We start from the raw sequence: 27,505 nt of genomic DNA on the forward strand, positions 1-27,505 counted from the left end.
TATCGCAGTGCTATTTATAGATTCTGGTATTTCAGACTTTTTTGATCTTTTTGAATTTGCATGGTATTATAACTTGTCAGATTTAGAGATATTTACGAACATTTCAATTAAAAAATAAATAATGTCGAGCTCAGATATTGCACAATTAATAAGAAATAGAGGTTCTCTTAAACGTAAATTAACTTCATTAACAAATTTTGTAAATAAAATAATTGATGGTTCACTTAAACCGACATTAGGCGATGTAAATATGCCATACAAAAATAATCTTGAATTATTAAGTCAATTTGAAATTATTCAGCAATCTATCGAGGAGAAATGTTCGGACGATCAATTAGAAATTCATTTTAATGAACGTGATCCATTTGAAAATCATTTTTATACAGCAATTTCATATTTAGAGGAATACATAAACAATTCTTCTCCGGTAATAAATGTCACACCTCAAAATGTAATTAATCACGATCCACTTCAAAATTTTCTTTTGCCTAAAATCAAGCTTCCTACATTTAATGGTGAATATGAGCAGTGGCTCGAATTCAAAACCAATTTTATAAACACTATCGATTCAAATTCATCATTAAGTGCAGGTCAAAAGTTTAACTTTTTAAAAGATGCGTTGGAAGGTTATGCCAAACGAACAATAGAGGGTTTTACTGATTCCCAAGACTACCATGCTGCATGGAATATGCTTTGCAATAAATTCGATCGAAAAAAGTTTCTAGTAGACACCCACTTAAAATCTATTTTCAATTTAAATTCGATACATAAAGGAACATTCATGCAATTCAGAGGGTTAATCGATGAAGTTTCAAAGCATTTATCATATTTAGAAGGAATGAAGCTCACTAAAGAGTCTCTATGGGATATGACAATTATTCATGTTGTGTACAATAAATTAGACAAAGTAACTCAAAATAAGTGGAAAGAATACCACACTTCTGCCGAATTGCCTCATTTAAATGAATTTCTTGAATTCCTTAAACAGAGACAAGACATATTACAATCTCAAGAAGAGCCTCATTCCTCCTCAATGATGACCGTTAAAAGTCACTCTGGGTTTCAGAAACCTCTACAATCTCGATCACAATTTCATTTAGCAATAAATCAAATTCAGTGCAATTTTTGCAAGAGTGATCATTTAATATATTCTTGCCCCGAATTTTTAAGATTAACAATTAATGACAGATGGGAAAATATTAAATCTTTAAAACTATGTCCGAATTGTTTACGTTTTGGTCACTCCAAGGAAAGGTGCAGTAGTGGATCATGTCGTAAGTGTAAACGTAAACACAACACTTTATTACACCAAGATTATTCTCGTTCATATCAAAGTCAAAACACACAGTCAAATGCATACAGCAACAACAATAATCAATACAATTCACGAGACACAATTCAATCAGTAGGTGCTCAGAATCATCCAAATAATAGTGACCAGGTGTCACACAATTCACAAGCAATTTCTCACAATAGTCAAGCAATTTCAGTCCCAAATCAACAATGCTTGGTTACAGAAAGAAATACACAATCTAATATAATTCTGTCGACAGTAACATTCAAAGTTAAAGACCAAAACAATCAATTGCATCAATGTAGAGCTCTGCTCGATTCAGGAGCTCAATCCCATTTGATTACCGAAGAGTTTGTCAAACGGTTAGGGTTACCATTAACCAATACCGAATTAGCTATTATTGGTATTAACCAAGTGGTTTCTACTTTAAAAAAGAAAACTTGAATTAAAATTTTCTCAAACAAAAATAATTTCCAATTTCAATTATCTTGTTATGTAACACCATTCATTTCAACTATTCCGTTACAACAATTTGATATCTCTACAATTTCCATTCCTCAAAATATCGAATTGTCTGATCCTACATTCAATACTCCTCAGAAAGTTGACATGATCATAGGTGCCAGTTTGTTCTGGGAACTGCTATTAGATGGTAATATTCAATTAGGAAAACATGCACCAGTGCTTCAAAATACCAAACTTGGATGGGTAATATCTGGTACTGTAATGAATGCGATATCAACGTCGTTATGCAATTTTTCACAATGCTTTATACCAGAAGACAAACAGTTACGTAAATTCTGGGAACTCAATCAGATAAATGAACCTATGATGTTATCAAAAGATGACGTCCAGTGTGAGGAACTATTTACCAAACACACTCGAAGAAATGAAAACGGTCAGTTTGTAGTGAAGTTGCCCTTCAAATATTCTACCGATTTATTGGGAGATTCAAAAGAAATAGCAAAGAAACGATTCATATCACTCGAAAACCGATTCAAAACTCATTCTTAATTTTATCAATTATACAAAAATTTTATACATGAATATATCGATTTAGGTCACATGACCAGGTCTGCTGACGTTAATAAAATGTATAGGCAGATCCTTATACATGATGCACACAAGCCCCTTCAACAGATCCTGTGGAGGGACAACCCAGCAGATGAATTGTCAATTTATCAATTAAACACCGTTACGTATGGTTGTACTAGTTCGCCATACTTAGCAATAAAATGCATAAATCAATTAGCAATTGATCACTGTACTACATTACCGACAGCTTCACAGACAATTCTTAATGATTTCTATGTTGATGACCTAGTAACTGGTTCTAATGACCTTTCAGAATTACAAGCCCGATGTAAAGATATTTCATACATAATAAAACTTGCACAATTGAATTCATTTGCAGAGAAAATATCTATTTTAAATTCCAATAAACCATTACCAATCAAACATAAACTTTCATATCTTACTCCATTTTTAGATGAAAACCATATATTACGAGTAGGAAGTCGACTTAGATTATCTGGATTAGACTTGAACTCTAAACACCCTATATTAATTTCATCTAATCATCCTTTCACTAAGTTGCTATTTGAACATAAACATAAAGTCGTATTACATGCAGGTCCTCAACTCCTTCTCTCATCAATTCGACAATATTATTGGCCAATTCGGGGGAGAGACCTTGCAAGAAAAACAGTAAGAAATTGTCTTACTTGTTTTAAATTTAAACCTCCATTTGCCAGTTGTCCAATGGCCAGTTTGCCCGAAGCTCGCACAACCCCATCACTGCCATTTCAGCACTGTGGCATAGATTTTGCAGGACCATTTTTACTAAACAATAAATCGGGTAGGGGAGCCAAAGAAATAAAAGGTTACGTTTGTGTTTTTGTATGTTTTTGTACCAAAGCAGTTCATCTTGAACTCATTACAAATCTCACAACCGACTGTTTCCTATCCTGCTTGAAGCGTTTCATAGCTCGACGAGGTATCCCCAATGACATTTATTCAGATAATGGATCCACTTTCGTTGGAGCTCGCATTGAACTTAAACAATTTGGTCAATTTCGTTTAAAAAATAATACTTATATTCACAATTACGCTATTGATCATAATATAAATTGGCATTTCATTCCACCGTATGCGCCTAATTTTGGCGGTCTTTGGGAGGCGGCAGTTAAAAGCATGAAACACCATTTAAAGAGGGTGTTACTCGACAAAAAACTTATCTACGAAGATTTTAATTCTCTGCTAATTCAGATCGAGGAAGTCTTAAATTCTAGACCTATGTTTGCACTCTCTAATGACCCAACTGACCTAACGCCACTTACTCCTTCCCATTTCCTGATTGGCCGTCCTATTACAACCATTCCCGACACTGACTTAAGCACAATCCCGATAGGCAGGCTCTCCAACTACAAAATGATTCGTCATATGTATCAACAATTTTGGAATCGTTATGTGAAAGAATACGTTTCGCAACTGCAACAGCCATACAAATGGAAAGAATCTTCGTCCCATTTGAAGATTGGAACTTTAGTGTTAATTCGCAGTTATCAACAACCACCATGTAGATGGTCTTTGGGACGTATTATTAACTTGCATTCCGGTAAAGATAACCTTTCAAGAGTTGCCACTGAGGTAAAAACAAACAATAAGACTGTTATTCGCTCTGTTCGTCATTTGTGTCCGTTACCAATGCAGCAAGAGAGTGTTAGTGATAGTATTGATACATAAGACTTTATTTATATTTATAATCTATTTTGAAGGTACCCTTCAACGGGGGAGTTTGTTTAAAATCGTTTCAAAATATTTTTATTCTATTGTTTCAAAATATTTCTATTCTATGTACATATATGTAAATTCTTAGACCTAAGTTTTAATTTGCCTAGACGGCAACCCTGTCAGCCCTAGGCAAAGTCATTTCAAGTTTATAAGAGTAGTATGTTTCCATATGTTGCCATAAGAGCACAAAATAAAGAACGTGTGAAGAGATTTCATTTTATAAGTTATTTCTTCACCCTATGGACCAACTATTTACCACCACGATTAACCAGCGACCACTCAATTTAATTCAACAATTTAAACATACAGTGTGCACGGAAAAGTGCATTATACATGCTCATCCTTGGAAAGGGAGAGGATCCTGCGGCAGTGAAGTTCCTGTAGGTATGTTGTTCTTCTTCTTCTTCTTCTTTTTTTTATATAGACATGACTCTGTCTGTTTTTCAATGTGCCTCCAGTAAGTTGTCATTCCATCGTTTGCGTGGTCTTCCTACTGATCGTCTTTCTATTGGGGAACCGTCTCTTGTCGTCTTTACTACTCTATTTGTTGTCATTCGGCTTATATGATCGTTCCATTCTACTCTTTTATTCCTTCTAGCTCTGTCCCATAGTGTCTTACCATCAATTTTTCCAAGTGTTTTCATCTCTGCTGTTTCTAACATCCTTTTTGTTCTCTCTGTGTCAGGTCTCGTGGCGGAGTCTTTTGGAGCCAACTTTTGTGAGGCGATTACAGATCGTACATTGACGTCACCCTCGCTACGCAGGGATCCGACCGATGTGTCAAGGACTGGGCAGTACTGGCGGAGTATACCGGCATGGAACATCAATTCATCGGCTTCTCGATTTACAAGACGGGGGACGTTAGGCGTAGACCCAAACCTTGCCTGTCGAGGTGCCGGAGATATCAGGTGGGTTGGGGTGTATATGATGAGAGTATTAGATGGGAGGTACATGGGGCTCGACATCTTACACCTTCGGTGGAAGGCCCGAGCTGAGCCTGAGCACAGAAGAGGTGGAACGTGTGGATACGTCTTATCGTGCGAAGAAGAGGGAGTTGAATAGGAGAAACCGAGCCGAGAAGAAGAGGCACTGGAGGGGACTGTGTGACAAGCTGGACGAGGACATCGCATGGGGTAAAGGGAATAAGATCGCAATGAAGCATTTCGACGCCTGTGCGACAGGTGCCGCCATGACATGCCATTGGTCCAGAAGCTGGAGATAGTCACCGAACTATTTCCACAAGGACGGTGACATGGTGTGCTGAGAGACGTCGAGGCTAAGCGTGGGATTTCCTTTACTTTGGATGAACTGTTTTGAGCCCACTTGGCTGCTGAAGCATATGAATTATCTTCTTGTCGCGCAGTCGTTTTCAGATCCCTGGAAAATCTCGAAAGAATGTTAATCGGGTGACAGCAGGGCATCAGGAAAGATGTTTGCCTTAACCGGCACTTCCATCCTGAGTCTGGTGTGATAGAGGAGAGATTTTTAGTTGGAAGCCGACCGTCTCGGAGAGGTAACGGGACGAAGTGTCAAAGGTCTAAATCCCTTGGGCATCTCGCCCTGGCACGGCTCCGTTAGGGTATTGTGAACCCAACACTACCTGCGTTAATCGCAGGTGTCTGTATGCAGATTTTCCTTCTTTTCTTTAAAGATGTAAAAAAAGGTCCTATACTGGTAGGTCCACTTCAAGGTATATCATCTCCTCTCTATGTTCTTCCCCTTGATGTATGTTTAGTAAACTTTTAAAATATTCTTGGTATGCTTGGAGTAGCTCCTTTTCGTTGATTATGAGTTTATTATTATATTTCCTGAGTAAAGACACGCAGTTGGGTCTAAAGCATCTCTTTTCATTTGTTACCGATTTGTAACATACTCAACCATTTGTCTCTTTTCTATTTTCTTCCATTTAGTTATACTGCTGTTGTTAATATTTCCTTTTTTTCTGTTAAATTAGTTTTCTTATTTATGTGGCTACAACCTTCTCTACAACAAACAGTCAAAGAGAATAAAGCGATATAATTCCTTAGACCTATCTAATCAATCATAAACATGTCTAGAGTAGTGGAAGCTGCTTCAGTTTCAAGGTCGTTAGCCATTGTGTTTTTTGCCGTTTTTATTTCTTTAGTTTAATTGTAGTTTTCGTGTCTATGTATGTGCGTTTTAATCGATAAACAAGCCAACATGTGTAACCAACATGATTTGGTCGTTGGACTTTATACATCTCTGACATTGTAAAGACAAATTTACGTATCGTTTTCAATGTAAAACATATTGTAAAACTTCCTAGAAATTGTTATAATTTAAGTTAGGTGAAGTCCACTTTCTAATTTGAAGACATCATGAGACAAGAAAATATGTACTTTAGGAAATATGCACCAATAAACGTCTGGCCATCAACAATTATACTTTATTCTTTCTTACATACAGAACAATACAAAACTTGACTGACAGTAGTTTATGACCTATTTTTTGACATTACTCATTGAACTGTCAACAATGTCACTTCATATAGAATAACTCTAGGACAACATCCACTTTTTATGTTGGATATTCTAACACTCTCCCTCAACATGAAAAGTAGATAAGATAAATAATAGACCTTAACAAAATAAACATTATTATAAATTTAAATTCTGACAGATTAACTGCAATTTCTTTGAATTTAATGACTTGGTCAACATATCAGCCACCATTTCATTCGTCGATATATATTTTAATTAAATATCATTGTTAGCTACTTTTTCACGAATAAAATGATACTTGACATGAATATGTTTCGTTCTTTTATGGTATACTTGATATTCCGATAACTTTATGGCACTTTGATTATCATTAAATATAACCATCGGAAAACCTTCAAACAAAAACTTACAATTCACATTGATTTCAAATATTTCTTTACATAAATATGTTAAGTATAACGATTCTTTTGCTGCCTCAGTTATGCCAATATATTCAACTTCAGTTGAACTTAAAGCGAAAGTTCTTTGCTTTTGGCATTCCCATGAGATAGGACCACCAGCCAACAAAAAAATAAAAACATAAAATGACTTTCTACCTGAACTGTTATTGGCCCAATCTGAGTAAACAAAGCCACCTAAACTAACATTTGACTTTCTTTAATTAATTCCTACAGTTCTTGTACCTTTTAGGTATCTCAAAACACGTTTGGCTGCTAACCAATGTACTTTCGTATGAATCTTATTAAACTGGCTAAGATAAGTGACAGAGAAAGGTATGTCAGGCATTGAACAAACTGCTAAATACATTATCGAGCCAATCAATTCTTGATAAGGACATTCATACAAAGTTCCTTCATTAGAAAGCTTAACATTCGGTTCTAAATTAGTATTCACAATGCTACAATTAGTCATTTCAAATCGTTTAAGTATTTTATCAATATACTGTTTTTGATTTAATTTCAATTCAAATTCTGACCCACTTCTCTCTATCTTCATACCCAAACAATGTGTAATTGGACCCAAATCCTTAATATGAAAGTTTTTATCTAATTAATTTTTCAAAACTTTAACCTCATCATGATTATTGTAAAAAACAAAAAAATCATCTACATAGAGTGCTACAATAAGGATTGAATTCTCAATATTTTTAACAAGAATACATGGTTCAATTTCACATTGTTTAAAATTCAACTTTAACAAAATTTTGTATGCCCTTTTATACCACAGTCTCGAAGACTCTTTGAGACCATATATAGCTCTCCTGAGCAGACAGACTTTATTTTCCACGTCTGGTTCATCAAAACCTTCAGGTTGAGCCATATATATGTTTTCATCAATCTTACCATTCAGGAATGCAGTCCCCACATCTAAATGAACTGTATCTAGATTTAATTCAACAGCCATCACTAACAAAAGCCTAAAATTACTAAAACAAATGACTGGAAAATACGTTTCTGAATAGTCAACCTCACATTTCTGTGTAACACCCTTTCCCACCAATCTTGCCCTGTACCTTACTATTTCACCCTTTTTTTTTTCATTTTAAACACCCATTTATTCTGAACAAAATTTGTATTTGCAGGTTTATCAACCAATTCCAAAGTATTATTCATTCTGAGAGCTGTCAATTCATTCTGAGTGGCTAATTTCCATTTATGGCTGTGACTACTTGACAGTGCCTCAGAAAGACTTGTAGGCTCAAATTCATTTGACATAGTAAACATGGCAAGATCAGGTACATTTTCCATATCTTTATCTAACAGAAAATCATTATACAATTTTGGTTTATTTCTAACACGTGTAGGGTAACGCTTAGATTCTTGAACACTATCACTATTTCTTTCTTCTCTATTCACTTCTTGATTTTCACTCGCACTTTCTTCCACACTTTTTATATTCTCAGATTCCACAATTTCACAGATACCACTTTTTACTTCTTCGGAGTTTTCATTCACACTAAAACATTCCGACTGATGTTGGTTCACTGATTTGGCTTTAACTTCAACAATTCGCAAATTGCATATAACCTCAGGTTTAAATCGTACGTCCTGGATCGATACGATTCTTCTTTCAGATGGAATCCATATCCTAAAACCATCCCTGTCATTCACATAACCAACTAAATAACCATGTATCGCCTTGTCATCAAATTTACTGCGAAGATTCTTGTTAACGTGAACATAACATTTAGTGCCAAATATTCTTAAATGTTTCAAACTTCCAATTGGAATTCATACCACAATTCATAGGGACTTTTACTTTCAATTGATGACTTTTCTGTGCGATTCAGAATGTACACTGCAGTATTGCATGCTTCTGCCCACAATTGTTTGGACAAATTACATGTGTTTAACATGGAACGTGCACACTCTACAATAGTGCGGTTTTCCCTTTCAGCAACACCATTCTGCTGAGGTGTATAGGGTGGAGTGATATACTGCTCTATACCTCTCTTCGCAAGAAGTTCAGATACCTTTCTATTGTCAAACTCTCTCCCTTCGTCGCATCTCAGTTGCTTTACTACATGGCCATTTGTACTAGCTTCATTTAAAAATTGTTCTAAGAAAGTACATACCTCACTTTTGTATTTCATAAAGAAAACTTTCCGAAGCTTACTAAAGTCATCTTTAAAACATACGTAATACGGTGCTTTTCCCAGTGATTCTATAGACATGAGCCCATTTACATCTGCATGGATCAGCTCACCAGTGACTTGTGGTCGATTGATCTAAGATTTGAATGGCAATCTATGCATCTTTCCAATTGCACATCCATCGCAAAAGCTTTCTTTGCACCCATCAATGTCTATATTCATTTTCTTCAATAACTTCTTTACATGTTGCTTATGCTGATGACCAAATCTTTCACACCTTTCAAGCAACATATCTGTTGACTCTGCTAAGTTTACTTGAACGAGATTTGTCCATTTCATAACACGTATATCAAGTGCATACAGGCCATTATTGAAGTACCCAGTCATTACAGATTCACAAGTTGCACTTCGGAGAATAAATCAACCTGCTTACCATCTGGCGATTGTACCTCACTACAGATGGTAGCTTCAATATGTTTGAGGCCAGGAAGGTCATCTTCACAATCACTGCTAACTGGATCCTCTCCTGCTATACCTCTGATACGATAAGCGAGGTTGTTGATGTTATAAAAGGACTCGCGGTTAATCTGTTGATCCAGTTCTTTTTTAAGGGCATATTTTGCTTCTCGTTCGCTCTGTAATGATTCAAGGGCTTCTTCCATATGTTTCTCAGCAATTTTATTTAAATTCGTCATTTCTTCCAACTGCAAATTCAACAAATCCATCTCTTCTTGCAATCTTCTTATTTCATGCTTCAAACTCTCAAATTTAACTTGAGAACTTTTCAAGGCAGAAACTTGTTTTTGAAGAGCAATATTCTCTTCTTCCAGTTCCGAATAATCAGCTATAAGACGGTTTTCTCTAAATTTGACTTCTCTTAGTTCTGTTCTGATTTTTTTGCATTCCATATTTCTATCCTCCTTGTCTTTGCCCATGTCATTATTTTCTTGGAGCATTCGATCTCTTTCAGCAGTGACTCTTTCCAACTCATGTCTGCATTGTTTAATCTCATTTTCTAACTCTAAAATCTGTAACGTCAACGACGATTCTCTAGCTACCGAAAGAAAGATATAACATAAATTATAACATCAACAACCTCGCTTATCGTATCAGAGGTATAGCAGGAGAGGATCCAGTTAGCAGTGATTGTGAAGATGACCTTCGTGGCCTCAAACATATTGAAGCTACCATCTGTAGTGAGGTACAATCGCCGGATGGTAAGCAGGTTGATTTATTCTCCGAAGTGCATCTTAATGAACTAAGAAAATTGGAAAAGCAGTTGGAGGCTTTAGAAAAAGACAAGATTCACAAGTGTTTTTATCATATATATTTACACCTTTTTCATCAAGTACTGTAATAAAACCCCTTTGTGCAGCAGCTTTCACAGAAAAAAAATGGGCACTTGCTTCAGGAACATCAAAAACATTCTTCAAGCGTGTCTAGCGATATCCAGAGATCCAGCTCACCAGTTCCAGTTGCAGTTCTTAGAAGGAAGCAGAAATATACAAGTGAACGTCGGGATAAAACTGTAAGTTTTTGAATATTTATTAACACTCAGAGCAGTGTATTTTTATAAATTAAAAAGATAATTAAAGAAACTTAAGCTTCAAATTGTTATTAATACTTGATTGAAATATTTTTATTCTGCATATCTTTTTACTTAACCCTTTGCGGACCGAATTAAGTATTAAACAAAAAACTGCAAAGTTATTACAAGTTAGGGATACAGTGATACAAAAGATAACGTCAAGTGTCAATTAAATTTTTTTTATATAAGGGATGGTTTAGTTTGGAGGTGGTTCCATGGTGGAACCACTGGTACTGATTAGTACTATCTCAATTTTTATAAAATGATAATAAATATTCATAAAGGAGGTAAGTTTACTTTATTTTTTTTGATATTCTAAAAAACAATTGATTTTTTCAGATAAACATAGTCCCACCTTACATACAGTGCAATGCCAGCTCGTTCGATGAGGTTGGTTTCTTGTGCTGCATCGAGCACATCTTACTTTGGTTCCATGTATTGGCATATGCTCCGACTTGTTAGTGCGTATTTCAATAGGAACGCAGATTTTAAATTTATTTACCTCAGAACCGGACGATTTTCTTCCTTTCTGAGTAAGCGAAGGAGTACCCGTAAGTCCTGCAGAAACTGCTAACCGAAATTCTTTTAGAGAAAGTGTTGATGCACCACCAGATCGTTCTTTAAAAATAATGAAGGCATTAACAACCGTTATGTCAACAAAATGCCAGAATATTCTAGGCCAGCATTTCTTGGATTTGCGGTTGATTTCGTAACAAGATTTGAGCATATGTGACTTGTCCACATAACCCATATGCTCGTTGTAATCTTTGACCAAATTTTGGCAAGTAACATTTTCTTTGGAGCCATCCTTTTGTTTCCTTGAAATAAGTTTAACATCAGTAGGATCATGAAAATTACTCATAAAATGAACTGCTCTGTTATCCATCCATTTCACAGCAAGTACACCAACATCACTTATCTTCCATTGCGTGTCTCCCCTTTCCATGGTTTTGTCCTCTAGAAAATTACATTCTGACAAATATTTAGTATTAGCTTTTACTGTTCCACATCCATATATATACTTGGATCTAAGTTGTTCCAAAAGATCATACGAAGTAAAATAATTGTCTATAAATATTTTATGGCATTTTCCAGCAAGACTGCTTGTGAGGTCTTTTACAACTCGTGCACCTAAGCCTTTTTCAGGTAAGTTGTTAACTTTACCAGTGTAGATTTGAAATTCTGAAACAAAACCAGATTCATTAGCACGAATCCAAACTTTGTAGCTCCGTTTTACAGGCTTCTTGGGCATATACTGTCGTAAAATGCTTCTACCTTTGAATCTAATCATTGACTCATCTACTGACTGGCATTCACTTGGCTTATAATATCGAATGAAATTGTCAGATAATCTATCGAGCATTGGTCGCACTTTATACAATTTGTCGTAGCCAACTTCACCTTTTTTCGGTTCAAGACTGTTATCATTTAAATGAATATGTCCCAGTAACCAACTGAATCGATTGCGAGACATATAAGATGCAATAAAACCATCACGTAGATCTGTCCTCGAAGACCAGTAATCCTTGTAGCTTGGTAAATGCTTTATTCCCATCAGAATGTTTATCCCCAGGAAACACTTCATTTCTTCGCGATTAGTGGGAGTAAATTTGTTAGCATTTCCCTGATTCATTTGGGTTGCATAGAGATTTGTTTGAAACACTAATATATCTAACAGCTCCTCTGAAAATAACAACATGAACAACTCCAACGGATCTTCAAGTAAATCCGGTATGTCAGGACCCACTTCTTCAACAAAAGATGAAGGTGTCTTGTAATAAGTTTGAATATTTTCTGACCATTTGACAATCTCATTTTTCTTTGCATGTACATTATTATTTTTTTTCCTTGCAGTTTGTTTTTGTTTTGTAAGCTTTCTTTTCCTTTTCCCAAAAACAGATAGCGGCGTACAATCATCCGAATCACTGAAAACACTTTCGTTATTTTCTTTTTCATGTTCACCTTCGTCAACCATTTGATTCATTTCTTCCAATGAATGTTGAGTGCCCGGGATGCCGTTATCTGGTTCACTATTTCCAAGATCCTCAACATCAGAATCAATATATGACGCTTCTGACTCTCCGTCAGATGGTATTTCCTCAATCAAAGCAAATACACCATCATTACCCATAGCTTCTAAATTATTTATTGTCCATTGTTTTCTTTCTGTAATAAAAATGAAAAAAATAGTTCAGGAACTGTAAAGTCTTTCAAATCCGGTATCAATATATTACCCCGTATAAAAACAACAACAAAAAATAATAAAAAGTACTTGTGGGTCCATACGGAACCACACCTTTTAGATGACTTGAAAATATAAAATATACAAAAATATCAGAATAAATTGTATACGATCTCTTTAACAACCATCAAAATTACCTACATTACCTGCCATTATCAATTTGTTTACGTTCAGTAGAAATTTTAGTAGTTGGCGCGCAAAATAGCGAAAAACGTGTCACATCAATCACATACTAGAACACACTAAAGCGCTCCAAAACCTGATCGTATGCATGGCCGATAGTGTAAGAGAGGGGATTAAAGAATTTGTCTGTGGTTCCGGCCGGCGCTTACCGGGACAGTAGAATAAAAATTCTTGTAATTGTGGTTCCACTATGGGACCACTGGCCCACAAAGGGTTAAAATAGTAATATTTTGTCTACTGCTAATTCAAATATAATATTTTGATATTAATAATATTCAATAATTTTGATTCTTGTAATTTGAAATTCTTGAAACATTTGATTTTCATAATATCGTGACATACCTACTTAACAAATTGTTATTTGTATATACATTTTGAGTTCATTCAATTCCACACATATCGTTTTACATTTTTATATAAAGAATTTTATTTCTCTGGTTACAAGTGATAATATTATGTTTTTTTAAATTGTACAATAAGCGGTGTCAACAAGGATGGGTTTATTGCGTTGTTATGTAAGGTAATCTTGCTGAAACTTCAAAAGTTAAATTTAGATCACACTTATATACTTACGTAGTTAAAATGCAGAGATTGTATACAGAAAAAGAAAAACTAGGTCAATAAATAAATAAGTTTTTGAATAACTTCTGAACTAACTGAATTTAATAAAAAATTAAGGAAAGAAAAGCGTACGAGAGAATACTTTAACATAAAAAACAGACACTAGAGGAATTGTGAAGCGACTTTGAAGTTCAAAACACAGAAATTGAAGAAAAGGGTTTAAAAGATGATAAATATTTTACATATAACTTTTACGAGCAAGTACAAAAAAAATGTGAAGAAACGAAAAGGACTTTGGAGGAATTTATTAAAAATTCATACAAACTTTGACAAAAATTAGAGAAGTAGAAATGAGGATGGAAAAACTTCATCATTTATTGGAAGACAAAAACGATGAAGATATACAGGAGGATAAAGAAGAGGTACAAAAAATATATGCTTTAATAATGGAAATAACTGTGGATTAATGGAACTGGAACTTAATTCTTTATTTGTAACAATTTTTGTAAGTTTTGTAGCACCTTCCACATGTAAACAGAGTTCGTAAATAGAGAGGACATACTTGGTAAGTTTTTTCTGCTTTGTTATTTTTGGTATAAATCTTTGTAATTATTTATATAGTAATTATTTTGTACCATTTATACCTATAACTGTTTGTGGTGAGACAGTAATAAATGCTTAATTTATTTCTCTGAACCATTTTGTCTATTTATTTTAGAAAAGTCTCCTAACCCCTTTTGTGTTTCTTTTTAAGAAAGGAAGATACTTTTTCCTTCATCCAACAGGAGGATCGTTTGAAGCCGCGTCCATTTTAAATAGCTAGAGGTCCTTCTTGTTGTGTTTTGTCCAGTTGACCAGGAGGCTCATGTAAGTAACCTCATTTTGTTTCTTTTTTATAGTTACCCCTATATAATCCCATAGTTTCATTCACTTATCCACGACCCAGCTACTCCAAATAAACCCAGAGTGCCGTTCGCATAAGTTTTGTTTATTTTGCTTGCCCTATCTCCACCCCAGTAACTTCTGTCCCAATTTTCAACCCCTTATAGCAATACGCTATGTGGTAGGCAAAATATTTCGTTATAATTTTGGTTCCGATACCGGGAATCGAACGCGAGCCTCCTGGTTGAAAGCCAGATATACTAACCAGGTGACTAACTCTTTGGTTAATGCAATGAGCAGACAAGGCATACCTGCAGTAATATGCAGATGGATAAGAGCATAAGAATAGAATAGTAATATCCACTCTGGGTGAAGCAACCTTTAAAGCAAAAGCAGGTGGAGACTGTCTAGAAGGAGGGGTTCTATCACCTCTACGGGCAAATGCACCCAAGTTATATCAGAAAGAATACAAGTCTATGTATATGCCTAGCAATGTCTAAATGTAGTTGATAACTAGTGTAAACAAGAGAGACTGGCGGTGAATGCTCAAAAAAACAAATCATCAACAAAAAGAGCAGCATAACAAGGCCTAAAACCACCGGTTCCACCAACCACCAACAGAGATTCAATTTGCCAAAGAAACAAAGTAACTAGGGATATATTTCGATCATAGGTTTACTTGAAATACTCACATACTGAGACCACACAGAAAGCTACTATGGCCTTAGGCAGATGAAACAGTGTGTGTGGTAAGATTTAAGGGCTCAAAATATCTCTATGGTTAAACACAAGGGTTATTAGACCAATAATCTGTAAGTCTGTGACGTGGTGAACAAAGATGCAGCAGGTGGGAACAATAAGGCTGCTAAGTAATACACAAAGGCTAGCATGCCTGTGAAGAAGCTAAAAGCAGATATCGTAATAGGGCCTGAGTAGTACGGCACCAGGGTGATGAAATAGCCAAAAAAGCTCATTAAAGCCATTCATTGGACTCGAACCCTTCTGCGACGTTGCGAAGGCAGTAACAAGAACGGCTATTAAAAAGTGAGTAAAACACAAATCTCCAAAATGGTAAAGGAATTCACTAAGACAAAGACAGGCGAAACAGGTCATTATAGACCATTTGCTAAAATTTACAACAGACCTAATAATCAAAGACCTAGTAGGTCTGCTAATGGGGTACTGTAAGCTAAATAGGTTGTTGAACTTAATGTGCTTGGCAGATGATGATTCCTGCTGATCCTGTCACCTAGAGGAAACAACAGACCTAATAATCAAAGACATAGTAGGTCTGCTAATGGGTTACTGTAAGCTGAATAGGTAGTTGAACTTAATGTGCTTGGCAGATGATGATTCCTGCTGATCCTGTTACCTAGAGGAAGAAACAACAGAGCAAATTTTGTGTCAGTGCGACAGCCTGGCAAATCTGCGATTCTTTATATTAGGCGAAGACAAGCCAACGGCAAAAAGCTACATGAAAAGTTCAGTCTTGAGGCTATTAGACCTTTTAAAAAATATAATATATTCTTCTCTCTCTCTCTCTCTCTCTTTATCTTCTGTCTTGATCCCCTAAATGGAGTGTAGTGATCATCGTAATGTCGTGTATTGTCCGTCTCCAAATAAGAATCTAACAATAGAGGACCGCAATAGATCTGAAAAGATTGCAGTGAAATAGGCCTAAATCCATTTTATTGAATCTATCTAATATATTATTATAAGATACGTTAAAATTTAGACGTTTTAACGTTATTCCACCATTATAAAAAAAGTTAAAAAAAAAACAATTATAGTAAAGAAATTATTTATTCAAAAGCTATTTACATTTTTTACATTCATTATAGACCTAAGGAATCAAGTAACAAATTGTATTTATACGACATGATCCAATAATAATACATTAGTTTGAGTACGATGTCAAATACCAACTCGTTTCCAACAAGTACAACAAGATTTTATTCAGCGTTTTAAACAAATGTCCATTGAAAAGTTTCATTGAGATTACATTTTTAAGAGGACGCAATTTTTTTTTATATGTGGGCGTGGTTAGTATAAGCTGAAGTTCAAGTTTGTGGTATCGTCACGACCTTGAACCCGGCCGCCATCTTGGAAAGCAAAGGGATGCAAAGGGTTTTCGCGCTGTATCTCGTCAATCAGCAATCCTATAGAAAATTTTATACTACATTATTTATAGCAAATTAAATTTTCTACAACTTTATTTTTATTGCATTTTACTGCACAATTAAATGTGAAAAAGTTATTATTATTTAATTATATAATAAGAATAAAAAATATAAATAGAAATTAAGTCTAATGGTTCGTTTTATCGTATTCTTACGAGTAATCGAGAATCCGATTAACTTCGGAGCTCTGTAAAATCCAGAAAAAATAATGAATTTATACAAATTTGTAGTGAAAATTATTCATTGCAAAACACTCCATAATATTGCTCTGGCATTATTTTATTGTTAAATGAATAGAAAAAATTAAGGCTAAAAAAAATTGTTAATAAATTTTTCGTTATTTTTGTTAATAACTATTTTATTTTCCGTTTTACCGTAAAAAGTAATACGAATAAATTTATAGACAATTTAATTTCCTACACATAATGTCCTAAAATTTTCTGTAGTGTTACTAGTTTACGAGATACAACGCGAAAACCCTTTGCATCCCTTATTCCGAGATGGCGAGTATTCAAGAACCCGGCCAACTTCGAAGCGCTGTACAATCCAAAGAAACTAATAAAATTAAACAAATTTTTAGTAAAAATTAATGTATGAAAAATTCTATAAACTCTACATGATATTGTTTTGATGTTATTTTATCGTAAAATTACCAGAAAAAAGTTATAGCCAAAAGAAAATTTGTTCCAAAATTTTAAGTTTTTTTTGTTTATACCTTTTTTATTTTTCATTTTACGATTAAAGTTAATACAAATAAAGTTGTATAGAATTTTATTGGCTACAAATAGTGTTTAATAACAATTTTTTAGGGTTACTAGTTTACGACACTACGTTACTAGGGACACTTGTGGCGACCCCAAATACTTAAACTTAAGCTTATATATACATTTTCAACACATTAAAAAACACAAAAATTAAATTGCGTCTTCTAAGAAAGGCACGCTAAGGTATAAAAAGTGTAACGTTTTAGTGGACTACAAATACGTTCGAAATTTTGAAAAAATGTTCATGTAGGTAGTTAAGATTTTCTAACTTGGAAACTAGTAACTTGTCGAACAGGTCAATATAGTTCTTACCTGTTATTTCAAAACTGAAAAATAACTCATTAAAAAATTAAACCTGAAAATAGAAAAAAAGGATTTACAGCCATCATATCATTTTTATTTCCGAAACTATAGTTTTCACAATAGACTGAGTGTACGAAATTAACAATATAACAGATAACATACTAAAAGAAAAAAAATTTGTTCTAAAGTATTATCAAAAAAATATATTAAGATATATAAATGATACATCCCACTAAACATATTTCAAGATTTATTGAGATTAAGTCTACTGAAAGCTTCCTGGTGTCCTGGTCCTATATATTTTTGAGCAACTGAACAGCTTTGATGTGATCAATAAGATAATTTTTGTAGTAAATATGAATATAATATAACTACATTACATATTTGTGGTATACTTCTTAAACTTTAAATATTTATTTACCTGTCAAAGCATATTCTGCTACAATTTATTAAGAATATCAATAAACATAAAAATCCATTTTTACATTTCTATATGTACAGTGAAATAAAAGAGTTTATTACTGCTTTCACAATTTTACTAGTGTCCCATGCTTCCTAATACACCAAAGATAATATCTTAGAACACACACTGAGAGCTGTACTGCAAACACAAAAACTCAGAATGGCTTTCAATCCATTGTGCAGGATGAAGAGCCTGAAAACAAAATTAAATTTAGTATAATCGAAATATATTTAAGTTAAAACTATAAATATTTAAAAGATATTCCTATTTTTGTACTAGGGCAGGATTGTTCTGTAATTTTTTTTTCTTGGGCATTAATGTATTCGTTAAATATAACTTAAGAATAAACTTCAAAATTGGTAATATATTCTTTCGACTTTTAAACTTTCAGAATTTCTTAAATACATCAAATGTCATTACTATTTAAAAAAAATCAGCTAACAATATGGAAGGGTCAATGAAATCATTACTGCTTCACAAACCATTCATTTGTACACTTGACAGTTATCCCCTCAAACCACTTGATTTAAGAGTTTTAACGATCCACGTAAACATCTAACGATCCTATACCAACTACCTCAACACATACATAATATCCATATTATTTATTTAAAATAAAAGTAAAAGGTAAAATGGAGGTTCGCAGATGAATTGAAAGGAAGGAAATGTTATGACCAAATAACATTCGTGATTAGACGAGTACGCAGTGCCGAACATCTATTGACTAGTTGAAAACCGAGAGCAACTGCCAATGTAATAGCCAAAGTTATAGGGACCTAATGTGACACCGAAAAAAGAAGAAAAGAAATGGAGAGGGATAATTTCGAATATTGCGGAAAACTGGATGATGTCGATCATCTTTCTTTTTTTTTGAACGTCCTTTAAACCAGCATTTAATCAGCATTTAAACTTCATCTATCAAATGCAATATATATATATATATATATATATATATATATATATATATATATATATATATATATATATATATATATATTATATATAACGTGATTATTTCGACCAAAAAACCATTTATAAGTATGTTGGAAATATCGGGTATGTGGTCTATATTAAATAAAAATCTTTGTTTTTTCTAAAGCTCAATATTTCGCAATTTATTTAATAGCTTCATCGGGAGTAACTGTAAAAAACAAACATTTCAAAACACTGACGTACACTTAGATTTACAATACTTACAGAAATTAAAAGATTGTACACATACATAAAATTGAATATTAAAATAACATTATTGCTGAAGTATATGTACATCCAATAAAATGCATGTTGAAATTTAAAATATCTTTCAGCACGTTCGTTAACAATAAATAAGATGGAACAAGTAAAAGTTATTTTAAAATGTAAGAAAACATTAAAGGAATATTATTTTTCTTTAATTAATCATTTAAGGCTAGTTAGTATGATTAATCATTAAGGTGAGCGTAGTTTTAAATTTTGTTCAACATATTGCTTCATTTCCTGGTGTCTCTTTTATAATTTAAAGTTTGTTTATTTTTGTTAATGTGGTACATCTCCAAAAATAACCTACTTTTGTAATTTTGAGTCTGTGCCAAAATACGAGCATTGTTGTAGTCTAACAGATGACCGGTGTTTTTGTAGTGCTCGACTACTGCACAAGTATTTTTTCCCAAGCGGCAATCAATTTTATGCTGTGTGATACGTTGTTTTAGCCACTGCGATGAATGGCCAATGTAGCTTTTTTCACATCCTAGACACGGTATTTCATATACCACATTACTCCTATATAAGGTTGGTACTGGGTCTTTAATTTTAGAAAAAAGTTGTTTGCTATTTATGGTATTGTATTTAGCTATATTAATATTGGAAACATCTTTAAATATGGATATGACAGACTGAGTTAGACCGTTAATAAAGGGGAGTTTTTTATATTTGATTGACTCATTGTTAGAGTCAAGGACAGGACCATCATAGAAATTACTGCTGTAAATGAGTTTTTTCAAAATACGTTTAGGATAGCCGTTGTTTCGAAAAATTTGGTATAATATGTCCAGATTTTTTTGTAACAAATTATCATCAACAATGGACATTACCCTGTTTTTCATACCCAATACTCTATTATATTTTTGACGAGTGGTGTGGTTTGAAAAGTAATTCATATAACTGCCCGATGCTGTTGGCTTTTGGTACCAATCCAATGTCAGAATATTGTCATTTGTTCTTATTAGGTGTCTACCTACTTTTGTGTCTAAAAATGGTATACTAAGATCTGTCTCGGTTTCAATTGTGAACTGAAGATGTTCATTAAATGAACTAAAAATGTTTAATGTGGTGTTGATGTGATAAGATGGAACTGATGGAAATTTAATATAGACCAAATACCCGATATTTCCAACATACTTATAAATTGTTTTTTGGTCGAAATAATCACGTTAAATATTTTATGATGAGTTTTTATTAAGAGATCAGCCAAATATATGGAACAAACATTACAACTTTAATGAAACAATGGGCGAAGTTAAACATAAGGATAGCAAAATTGAATAACAGGAGAATTTTTTTATTACGTTGTAGAACATCTAATGTTACACCTGAGCACGTTCGTAACAGTGTTTTTAATCTACGAAGCTTATTATACGCAGGTAATGACAATTTTTTAAATAATAAAGTAGATAAATTCATTAATGACATCCATAAGAAAACATTGAATTTAGAAATAAAAATAACTTGTATTAATGTTTCAAATGCGAAAAGTGATATTAATAAAATTAAGTGTGAGTTTGAAGAAAACAATTTGTTCCTAACAACATATTAACTGAATATGAACAAAGGTTAAAGAATAGTTTTCCTAATGTTTTCAACCAAGTCAAGCTTACTAACATAAAAAAGTTTGAACATCTAACTAATAACTTATTTTCCAACCACTTATTTTTAAACAATGACAAATGTTGACTTTCCAAAAGAAGTGTCTGATTTTCTTTCTCTTGGTCCAAAATTTAGTTTTGAGTGTACACCCCCAGATTTTAAGTTAGACATTTTTTTAGCAGATGTAGAAAATATCATCGATGAGGTGACAGTTGAATCTAAGGATCTACTTAGGGCACAAGTAACAAATGTAGTAACTAATTATCTACACAATTCAACATCTAAACCCCCTACAATATTAAACAAAACGTTTAAGTATGTTCAAAAATATTTGAAGTTACATTCAGACATATATATTTTACAATCTGATAAAGGTGGATGTACGGTAGCTATGAACAAACAGGTTTATATCGACAAAACATTAACGTTGTTAAACGACCGATCGACATATATTGGTTTGGACAAAGCCCCTACTACAGTGATAGAGAAAAAATATATTGACTTAATAAAAACATTAAAAAACCAACATCAACTTACTGAACAAGTTGCAAAAAATTAACAATCTATGACTCATATTCTCCTAAACTTTATTGTTTGCCTAAAATCCATAAATTGGACGTTCTTCTCAGGCCTATTGTAAGTTCTTTAAAGTCCACTACGTACAACATTTCTAAATTCCTTGCTGATATATTAAAAGATGCCTTTGAATATCGCAATAATTATAATTATAAGGACACATTTACCTTTGTCAATGCTGTTAGGGGAATGCAGTTACCAAAAGATTATGTTTTTATTTCTTTGGATGTGGTTTCTTTATTTACAAACATTCCACTAAATATGGTCACGGACATTATAGAATCAAATTGGAACCTTATAAAAGACTACACGACATTATCTAAAGGTAACTTTTCTCAGGTTCATTTTTAATAACACTTATTTCAGTTTCAATGAAAAATTTTATTCCCAAATTTTTGGAACACCTATGGGTTCCCCGATTAGTCCCATCCTTGCTATTATTGTAACTGATCATCTCTTAGACAATGTGATCACACAATTACCTTTCGAATTACCATTTATATATAAATATGTCGATGACATCATATGTGCAGTTTTATCTTAACACATCAATACCACATTAAACATTTTTAATTCATTTAATGAACATCTTCAGTTCACAATTGAAACCGAGACAGATCTTAGTATACCATTTTTAGACACAAAGGTAATAAGAACAAATGATAATATTCTGACATTGGATTGGTACCAAAAGCCAACAGCATCGGGCAGGTATATGAATTACTTTTCAAACCACACCACTCGTCAAAAATATAATACAGTATTGGGTATGAAAAACAGGGTAATGTCCATTGTTGATGATAATTTGTTACAAAAAAATCTGGACATATTATACAAATTTTTTCGAAACAACGGCTATCCTAAACATATTTTGAAAAAACTCATTTACAGCAGTAATTTCTATGATGGTCCTGTCCTTGACTCTAACAATGAGTCAATCAAATATAAAAAACTCCCCTTTATTAACGGTCTAAGTTCAGTCAGTTCAGAGTAAGCTCAGTCTGTCATATCCATAGTTAAAGATGTTTCCAATATTAATATAGCTAAATACAATACCATAAATAGCAAACAACTTTTTTCTAAAATTAAAGACCTAGTACCAACCTTATATAGGAGTAATGTGGTATACGAAATACCGTGTCTAGGATGTGAAAAAAGCTACATTGGCCATACATAGCAGTGGCTAAAACAACGTATCACACAGCATAAAAGTGATTGCCGCTTAGGAAAAAATACTTGTGCAGTAGTCGAGCACTACAAAAACACCGGTCATGTGTTAGACTACAACAATGCTCATATTTTGGCACAGACTGAAAATTACAAAAGTAGGTTATTTTTGGAGATGTACCACATTAACAAAAATAAACAAACTTTAAATTATAAAACTGACACGGGGCAATGAAGCAACATATATTGCAATATATTGAACAAAATTTAAAACTACACTCACCTTAATGATTAATCATACTAACTACTAATGTTTTCTTACATTGTTATTTTTTGTTTGTACCTCACTGTTTTGAAATGTTTGTTTTTTACAGTAATGGCGATATATATATATATATATATATATATATATATATATATATATATATATATATATATATATATATAAATATATATATATATATATATATATATATATATATATATATATATATATATATATAGGGTGTTTCAAAAAGGTATGTCATAAATTAAATCACGCATTCCGGGGACAAAAATAAATTGATTGAATATAACTTACCTTAGTACAAAAGTGTACACAAAAAAAGTTACAGCCCTTTGAAGTTACAAAATAAAAATTGTTTTTTGCATTATCTCCTAAACTACTAACATTTTGTAATAAAAATGGACACGCTACTTTCTTGTTCTGAAAACATTTTTCAAAAAAAAGAAACAACAAAATCTAAGCACACAGAAAAATTTTAAGGGAAGTGTGCAGCCCTAAATCCCCCCAAACTTTTAAGAACGTTTAAATCAAATGAACTTTGTGGCATCATTAGTTTAACACATTATTTTTAAAACTTTTTTGCCTCTTATCACTTTTTCGAAAAACTAATTTTTTCCTAGTTGGCCATAAAATTACAATTAGCTTCTACGGATACAATAATTACAAACATTTCCATCAATAATAGTCAATAATATGAAGCTATCATTTATTGTGTGAATAAGATTAATATTAAAAATTTTGATATTACAATGGCCTACATATTTCAGGAAATGGCAGATATCCATTTAACTTTGGATAAGTTGGATCAGATTAAATTATGAGTTCAATAAAGTATCGGGAATATCGTAGGTGAATGTCAAGGAAATAGTGCAGCAGCCGCAAGGCATTATGCAGTAAAATACCCTAATCGAAATACACCCGAATGACGATTATTTCTGACCATTGATCGTCGTTTACGGGAAACGGGTACATTCCAACTGCAAGTTGCTGGCAATAGTGGTCGTCCAATAATGGATGCTACTGATAAAAACATTTTAGAAATCATCCTGAAACAAGTACAAGGGTAATAGCTTCTCAACTAAATGTTCCTCACGTAAGGGTTTGGAGGCGTTTAAGGGATCAGCTGCTTAAACCCTATCACTTAACAACGGTTCAAGAGTTATTGGTTGAAGATTATCCTAAAAGGATTGGATTTTGCAATTGGTTGTTAATGGAAAACACTCGAAATGTTAATTTTATTAGAAATATTTTATTTACAGACGAGGCTATCTTCAGTAGAAATGGAATAGCAATTCATCATAACGAGCACATTTGGGCCGACGAAAATCCTAACGCAAAAAAAAAACAACTCATCACCAAAGGACTTTCAAAGTTAATGTTTGGGCAGATATTGGGGATAACAATCTAATAGGCCCAGTATTTCTTCCCAACATTTAAATGGTGATAATTATTTGCAGTTCTTGGCAAACGATTTACAAGAGTATTTGGAAGAAGTGAATATTGCAATAAGGCAAAATATGTGGTTTCTACAAGAGGGCGTTCCACCGCATTACATTAATGAAGCCCGGGAATACCTTCGCAGGCAGTATCCTGGCCGGTGGATTGGAAGGGGTCGTAACGCACCTATTTCTTGGCCATCCAGAAGTCCAGGTCTTAACCCCATGGACTTTTGATTTTGGGGGTTTATGAAAGAGAAAGTCTATTCTGCAACAATAGAGGACGAACAACAAACGAGGGTTAGAATAATTGAAGCTGCAAATCAATTTCGTCACAAAAATATGATTTTTCAGCGCATTCGGTTTTCCTTATTAAAACGATACCGAATGTGTATTGAAGAAAATGGGGGTCGTTTTGAACATTTATTGTAATATCATATTTAAAGAGGTTATAGACATTTTTGTTGTACTTGTTAATTCATTTAAGCCATTTATTTAGTTGCACGTAATTTTTTAAAGGTTAATGAAAAGGGCCGTAACTCAATAAAAACTGTTTTTTGAAAAAAGTGATAGGAGGCAAAAAATTTTTAAAAATAATGTGTTAAATTAATGATGCCACAAAATTCATTTGATTTGAACGTACTCAAAAGTTTGGGGGAATTTAGGGCTGCACACCCCCCTTAAAATTCGCTTAGATTTTGTTGTTTCTTTTTTATGAAAAATGTTTCCAGAACAAGAAAGTAACGTGTCCATTTTATTACAAAACGTTAAGTAGTTTGGGAGATACTGCAAAAAACAATTTTTTATTTTGTAATTCAAAGGGCTGTAACTTTTTTTGTGTACACTTTTGTAATAAGGTAAGTTGGATTCAATCAATTTATAAAAGAAAAGAGGTTAGTCTTTGTATGTGGGTATATTTTATTTTATAAAAACCCTTAAAAGGGCAACATTACAAGCACGAACGTTTTCGGAACAACTGTTCCATCATCAGGTTAAAATGCCTAAAATAAGTATAAACCATTTAGTTACAGCAAACGTGGTTTAAAATTTTGACTAAGGTTAAAAAACAATAAAATGGTTATACTTACAGGTTAACATGCCTGAGCCACCAAAATATTTGGGTAAAAACCCTTTAAAATGAAAAATGTTACCAAAGATTGTACATGATTTTTATAATGTTATATGATGTTTAATATTTTAATTAGATTTTACTTCAGGTAACATACACCCATGCTTAAGTTTACTTGAATCCATAGGTTTTGATAACTTAAGTAACCTTCTGAATGATGTTCAGGACAAAATGGACAGTGTAACCTCTATTAAATTCAGTAAACTTAAATCTAAACTCAATAAACTCATTAATAATGCATCTAATTCACAAAATAATAACAGTAACAAGAACAAAACTAAATTTTCTAATTTTCAATTCCCCCCCATACTCAAAAATCTATCCTCCGTAACTTTTGATAAAAATGAACTCGACTTATTGAATCTAGGTCTCAAATACTCAATTCCGAGGAAGGTTTCTGAAAAGGACCTTCAGAGTCTCTCCATTGAGCTAGATGTTATCATACAGAATCTCTCAGTCCCTCTAAACCAAAAAACTTCAATTAGAAACTCCTGCTACAAAACCATCTTCAAATTCAAAAACAAGAATTTCCCATCAACTTCTACTTCTTTCAATATCTCTACTACCAACACTACATCTAACACATCCCACAACTCATCATCCATCAACCTACCTTCTACTTCTCAAAACTACTCATTCAACGTTCCTTTTCCACAATTTTCATACAAAAAACAGAAAGACCAACTCCATATCCTCAAGTCTATTAAAAACAAAATTAAATCCCATAATTTAATCATTAGTAAAGCAGACAAAGGCAATTGTCTAGTCATTCTTGATCAGAAGTTATATAACGACAAGGTCACTACATTTCTTTCAGATAACAATTTCACCCCACTCCCCGAAGATCCAACAAAAAAGTTCATTAATAAAATCAAAGCTACCAATAAACTTTTCACAGAATTTTTGTCAGAACATGATGCTCCATATTATAAAATACCTAGCAACCCATTAACACCCAGATTGTATGGTTTACCTAAGATACACAAAGAGGGAATTCCCATTCGTCCTGTTGTTAGTTTTATAAACACTCCAGTTTCTATCCTGTCAAAATTCATATTGAATCTCATTAACAATATGACGAACTTCACCCCTCGCTTTTCAGTCAAAAATACAATTCATCTAGTCAACAATCTCCAACAAATAAATCTTCATCCCAACATCACAATGCTTTCATTTGATGTCAGCAATTTGTTTACTTCAGTCCCCAAACAAGAAACTATTAATCTGGTCCACTCTCTTCTACGAGCAAATTCTATCACTATGTCTACCACTAACTCAATTATTCAATTATTACAAACTTGTCTAGCTCAAGACTTTTTTGTTTTCAATAGTAAATTTTACAGACAACCTGATGGCTTAGCCATGGGTAGTTGCCTTTCCCCTCTCCTAGCTGATATTTTTATGGATCACTTAGAATCCACACACATTATGAAAAATCCTGAAATTCTCCATTGGTTTCGATATGTTGATGACTGTTTAGTCTTCATATCAGGTAACTCGAATTCAGCTGATCTATTACTCTCCAAAATAAATCAAATCCACCCAAACATAAAGTTCACCATGGAACTAGAGTTGTCTCAATCAATTAATTTCCTCGACCTTACTATTACCAGATTAAACGACCATTTCGATTTCAGTATCTATAGGAAACCTACACAAACCGATCATATCATACCTTTATCTTCCAACCACCCAATGTCACATAAATATGCAGCCTTCCATAGTTATATTCACCGCCTAGAAACAATCCCACTATCACAAT

The 27,505-nt window shown here is 33.2% G+C and overlaps 2 protein-coding genes across 3 annotated transcripts in view; one reads left to right on the forward strand and one right to left on the reverse strand.

Annotated features, from left to right (window-relative positions):
- The first annotated feature begins 2,386 nt into the window (after window positions 1–2,386).
- On the forward strand, window positions 2,387–4,039 carry LOC140435861 (uncharacterized). The gene has a single exon (XM_072524577.1). It carries the CDS (start codon window positions 2,387–2,389, stop codon window positions 4,037–4,039), a length of 1,653 nt encoding a protein of 550 aa, XP_072380678.1.
- A 13,878-nt stretch (window positions 4,040–17,917) lies between these two features.
- Window positions 17,918–27,505, reverse strand: part of LOC140436894 (fatty acyl-CoA reductase wat-like) — a 208,130-nt gene continuing 198,542 nt past the window's right edge. For both annotated transcript variants that reach the window (XM_072526056.1, XM_072526057.1), the window contains exon 9: window positions 17,918–18,500. In XM_072526056.1, coding sequence (XP_072382157.1) covers window positions 18,401–18,500 — 100 coding nt within the window. In that variant the 3' untranslated portion in view covers window positions 17,918–18,400. The remainder of the gene's footprint in view (window positions 18,501–27,505) is intronic.

Source organism: Diabrotica undecimpunctata, chromosome 3, assembly GCF_040954645.1.
Source record: "Diabrotica undecimpunctata isolate CICGRU chromosome 3, icDiaUnde3, whole genome shotgun sequence".
Taxonomy (NCBI): domain Eukaryota; kingdom Metazoa; phylum Arthropoda; class Insecta; order Coleoptera; family Chrysomelidae; genus Diabrotica; species Diabrotica undecimpunctata.

Bases quoted from the DNA above. Each gene is read 5' to 3' on its own strand.
- LOC140435861 (XM_072524577.1), top strand. From the start codon at position 2,387: ATGTATAGGCAGATCCTTATACATGATGCACACAAGCCCCTTCAACAG.